The sequence below is a fragment of the Tupaia chinensis genome, unplaced genomic scaffold (genome assembly GCF_000334495.1).
Source record: "Tupaia chinensis unplaced genomic scaffold, TupChi_1.0 Scaffold140464_1, whole genome shotgun sequence".
NCBI classification, from domain to species: Eukaryota; Metazoa; Chordata; class Mammalia; order Scandentia; family Tupaiidae; genus Tupaia; species Tupaia belangeri.
Genome location: NW_006200341.1, coordinates 187,086 through 192,726, shown reverse-complemented (window position 1 = coordinate 192,726; position 5,641 = coordinate 187,086). Strand labels below are relative to the sequence as shown.

General features: G+C 38.9%; 1 protein-coding gene across 1 annotated transcript in view; it reads left to right on the top strand.

Moving 5' to 3' along the window:
• The window catches only part of LOC102493624 (ankyrin repeat domain-containing protein 26), a 130,857-nt gene that overhangs the window by 74,925 nt on the left and 50,291 nt on the right, over positions 1 to 5,641 (top strand). Inside the window, exon 18 of the mRNA XM_027766057.1 lies at positions 853 to 1,020. Within this exon, the coding sequence (XP_027621858.1) occupies positions 853 to 1,020 (168 nt within the window). The remainder of the gene's footprint in view (positions 1 to 852; positions 1,021 to 5,641) is intronic.

Sequence of the window (5,641 nt, the reverse complement as noted above, 5' to 3'; positions counted from 1 at the left end):
CCCGGGATCTTGGGCACGCACGCACACGCGCCCGGCGTGAGTTTTAAGCCACCGGGTCCGGGACGCGAACCGCGGTTGACTATGTGGGAGTCCAGCGACATAGCCATTACGCTAACTGCTGGTTCCCCCCAGCAATTTTATTTTTAAGCAAAATCGTAACTACCAGACTTTGGATTTTGACCTATATAAAGTGACAGCTGGGTATTTTGACAATAAGGACTCCCAAATCCCAGTATTTCCATAGTTTCTTTTTTCATGCTATATGTCCTTCACAGTATGTTAAAAAACTTTATTAAAATTAAACTTCATTATATATGTAAATAATACCCAAAGTCATAGCACTAATCTCATGACAAGACTTAAGAGTCATTCTTGGTAGGGAATGAGCACCTTTTTCTAGAACAACATTGCCCTGTACTGTGGTGCTCATCTCCAGTACTAGCTGCCTTTTATACTTTACTTTCAAGTTCTTTTTGGAAACAACTGCATTCTCTGTGTCTAATTTTGTGCTCACACTTTGTTTGCTAAGTAGAAAGGTTTTTCCCGCATTAGGCTTGAGAGTTCTTCCATATTTTACCTCTTTAATATAAAGCCTTCTTTGCTCCTGGGTACAACTTCGAATAGAGTATCCCGTGTCAACTTGTACTATTCACCCTCGTTTTGAAGCTGAGAGTATACACTTTCTTAGTTGTAGTTAATACATGGGAATTGTTTCTAAATTAGTAAGTAAATTAAGATGAGACAGGGTTGAGTTTTTTTTTTTTTTTAATAGTTGTTTTTGTTATATTGTGTTTTAATATTCTGTACAATTATTTGAAACCAAAGGCTTTTTTTACTGGGTTTCTTTCCAAGCAGTGATTCTACTCTGAGTGTGAAGGACACAAGAAAGGATGAAAATGAGGAATGGAGTTCGACAAAATGTAGGGTTATACGAGTGCTGCAGGCTGATCCAAATTCTGCTGGCCGACCATGTGTGAATGCTGTCAGCAGATCACGTGAAGTAAATCCAGAAGGAGTAAGGTAAACATCTACAACTTCTTGATCTCCCTGTGACAAAAATGACCAATGGTGACCTTTTCCAGAAACACAGCAGAATAGTGTAGTCATCGGGTGAAACAAGAGAACACTCAACTGTTGATTCTATTGAAAAGTTGACACAAATAAGAACAAGTTCCTTGATAAGGAGCAGTTTCAGTAGTTTCTAGGAAAACCTGACTGTGAGTTAAGAATAGAATTCTCCTCTGAGAATCTTTAATAGTAAAGGTAAGGGAGAACTGGGTAATAAATTAAGAGCTTGGGATTCCAGCAAGTTTTCTTTATTTTTTTAATCTTAAAACAGATGATCTAGGTTACGTTTGTATGCTGTGGGAAATGATCCTATAGGTTTATTATGTTTACTTATTTTTAAGGTATAAGTATTAGAAGTCATGAAACATAATCTTTTAAAATTTTTACAATAAAATATTAATAATTTCTCTTTAAAGTTGCATTCATATAAACTTTCATGTCAAGAGGGCAGTCATTCAAAATTAGTTCAGAAATGAAATATCATAATTTATTTCAACATGTAAAGAATGACATAAAGTTAAACTATCATACATAGATTTTTTAAAATATGTAATTATAAACTTACACAATACAAACACACACACAAATACCAGGCTGAATAGTATTTTTTTTAGGTTTAGGAGCCAGCATGTGGTGTGGCAGTTAAAAGGCAATGGTGTAACATCTGGCCAACTTGGTTCAAGTCTCGGCCATGACATCTTTCTCTCACTTTCTCTCTCTTTCTCATCAAATTAGAATCAAATAATCATGATGATAATAAATGAACTGAAAAGGAAACAAAGGAACTTTATTTAGTTTGTTTTATCCTCTTAAGGGAACGTGTACTCTCCCGAGAGAGTGCAGTGTGAGGGGTGGATGTAAGAAAACACCTTTTGGGTTGATGGCCATGCAACAATTTCATCTTCTACATACTCTTCTCAGGGTTATTGGCATACACACAAACATACTCAGCATGTTCTTCAAGAAGCCAGGACTGGGACTTCAGCTGTCAGTTCTGTCGTGTGGGAATCCAGAGTCTGAACCTCCCCACCACCTGCTGGCCCCTACATTGAATAAAATTGAGTCCTCCTTGATGATGAGTCTATGTTTTACAGTATCTTTGACAATATCATTGTGAATAGCTATAATTTCCTGAGATTTTTAAAATATTAGTTCAAACTACCCAATAGCTATTTAGACTCTAGTGAAGAGAAGTGACATTGTTTATGTTCAATACAAATGTACACTATAGACAAACTGTCATAGATTATTACTTTCTAGTTATCAAGTTCTGAAGTATAAAAAAAACCATGTCCCTGCACCAGTAATGTCATTAACACATATTATGCATTTGATAAGTATTTGTCAAATGTATGAAACAACTGTTGAAAAAAAGAATGAGTCTCTTGATTCATTTATTTATGAAAAAATAATCTCTAGATTATTGAAAGCTGCTTTCCACAATTGCCTATGTATAGTCTTTTTATTTCTAAATTTTCTTTCTTTTGGTATTTTTTTTTCTTTTTTGCTGTAAAGCACATGCACACACCAGAGAGAAACTAAACAAGAGAGATACAGCGAATGTGAAGACCAGACGAGGGCAGGTGGAGGGATGGCCACACTGCAATCCTTTTATGGCTTTGGATTTGGGGCACACGCATACACACATACATGCACCTGGCATGATTTTTCAAACCACCGGGTCTGGGACTGAAACTGCAGTAGGCCATTTGGGATCCAGCACTCTAACGTTCACACCACCTGCTGGCCTCTTGGTTCTTTGTAGTAAGTTATATTCTCTATATTAAGAATTTCCTTCTTACTTGCTATATTTTTTCCATTGGGAAACATGGTCCAATGGATCAGAGAAAACACAAACTTTATTGGTATTTTAATAAGAAATACAAGAGTGTAGTAAATGAATGGGCTGAAAAAGTTGATGTCAAAGGATTATGAGATTTTACATAATTGAAATAAAAGAGAACATAGAAATTTATTTGTTTCTCTTGTGGTAATCAGTGCTTGGCTTCAGTCAAGGTTGATTCTATCTGAGCTGCCTTCTGATTTTATATAGAGTTCTGGGAAGAACGGAGATTCAGAACCAGCAGACCTCAAGAGCCACAAATGGGTTGACATCCTCGTTGGTGGTCTGGTTATACAGTGCATGTTGCCCACTGGTTGACGGTGGAATGTGTGTTTATCAGAGTGGGTTGGTCTCAGATAGACTGTCTTTCCGAAGACTGTGACTGACATGGAGAACTGATTAATAAAGCTAGTGGTCACTGACTGAGTACATGTAAAACTAGGGCCAGGTGGTGTCACAGCAGTAAACGCAGTGCTCTGTGAAGCTAATCCTCAGAGAAGGTGCTGGGTTTGTGTCCAGAGTCCTCCCTGAGTGCCAGGCATTTGCTTGTCCATGGTGTGGAATTGGGTGAGGCTAGAATTCAGTTTCAGCATCAGAACCTTATTGGGGCTGCAGCCTCTGTCTTTGTCTTTCTCTATTAAAAATTAAATAAATGTGGGGCCAGCAGTTAGCATAATGGCTATGTTGCTGAACTCCCATGTAGCTGACCGTGGTTCCAGTCCCAGACCTGGTGGCTTAAACTCACGTCAGGCGCGTGTGCGTGCGTGCCCAAGATTCTGAGAGGAGACGGGATTGTGGCATGGCCAACCCCCACTGGGAAGTGATTTCTTGCTTTCTATCTCTCTGTCTCTTTGTCTTTCTGGTGAGCACACATGCCCTATAGCAAAATCCTCTCAAAAAATTTTGAATAAATGAATAAAAATTTAAAATGTGTTCTTGTGGCTGTATGACCAGGACTGTGGATCAGTCCATTCCTAACCTTGAGATGACTTTGACCAGATGCCTTCTGTCTAGATGTTGCCCTTGGTCCACCTGGTGGCATAGTAGTTATGGTGTCTTCATCCCATAAGGTCGACTACATGGTTCAAGTTCCCGACCTCACAGCTAGAGAGACACACTGGGCACTTGCATGTTGGTGCCTAAGATCCTGAGGAGAGAAAGAGAATGGAAAAGGGCTTGCAGTGTAGCCATCCCCTCAGGGGATCTCTCCCTCTCTCTCCCTCTCTCCCTCCTCTTCCAAGCACCAGAAGCCAATAGCTAATGAAAAACTAAAATAATGTGTTGCCATTCATCTCTCAAGTATGTTTGAAGTGAAAAGCTGTTTTTTATTCTTAAACTGTAGACTTATTTTTTGCAGCTTAAAGTTTAGGTTGAAAAGAATTGCATAATGATGTCTGTCTGGATCATTTCTTCTTTTTCTTTATGCTTAGTCTTAACTGGATTTATTTACATCACTTTTATTTTATAGGTAATTGTTATTTTTATTTTGTTTTTGGTAGTTTTATGAGCTTATACTCAACTCCTAATGTAATAAACTCTAGTGAGAAATTTCAATCTTTCCTTAAAACTTATGTAGGGATATAATAGTGTTGTTCTTAGGATCTGCAGGTTGTGTAATGGTTACATTGTTAGACTCGCACATAACCAACCGTGGTTAAATTCCCAGACCAACTGCTCTAAATTCACGCCAAACACTTGAGTATGTGGGCCCAAATCCAGAGATGAGAATGGAGGAGAAGGGATTGTGCAATGGTCAAACCCCCTGAGGGTTATTTCATACTTTGTATCTCTGTCTCTCTGGCTAGTACATGCCCTCTATAGTAAAAATGTCCCTTAAGAAAATACGATGTTCTGGGACCAGCAGTTAGCGTAATGGCTGTGTCACTGGACTCGCATGTAGTCGACCACGGTTTGCATCCCAGACCCGGTGGCTTAAAACTCATGCCAGCTGCGTGTGCGTGCGTGCCCAAGATCCCGAGAGGAGAATGGAGGAGAAGGGATTTCGGCATGGCCATTCCCCCTTGGGGGGTGATTTCTCGCTTTCTATCTCTCTGTCTCTCTCTCTGTCTGGCGAGCACACGCACGCTATAGCAAAAACCTCTTAAAAAAAAAAAGAAAATATGATGTTCTTACATATGCTGTTTACTGCATAAAAAAGTAAAGACAATTCTTTACTAATATTAGAATTAGGTATAAGGCTAAACATAAACAAAACTTTTGTAGTCATTTTATTTTTAAACAAAATCATAACTAACCAGACTGTAGGTTTAGAATGATATAAAGTAACAGTTTGTTATTGTAAAATAGGTTTCCTCTAAGCCTCAGTATTTCCATAGTGTCTTCTATATGTTATATGTCCCACATGGTATGTTAAAAAAAAACCTTATTAAAATTAAACACTATCATATATGTAAATAATACTGAAAGTGATAGAATTCATTTATAGTGCATCCAAGTCTTCACAGGTGTTCCTGTTGGGGGTGAGCTCCTTGTTCTAGAATAACATTGCCCTGTAGTGTGTCAGTCATCTTCAATACTTGGTTTTCTGCATGCTATACTTTCCTTTCAAAATCTTATGGACGGGAACCAGCAGTTAGCGTAATGGCTATGTCGCTGGACTCCCACGTAGTCGACCGCGGTTCGTGTCCCGGACCCGGTGGCTTAAAACTCACGCCGGGCGCGTGTGCGTGCCTGCCCAAGATCCCGAGAGGAGAATGGAGGAGAAGGGAT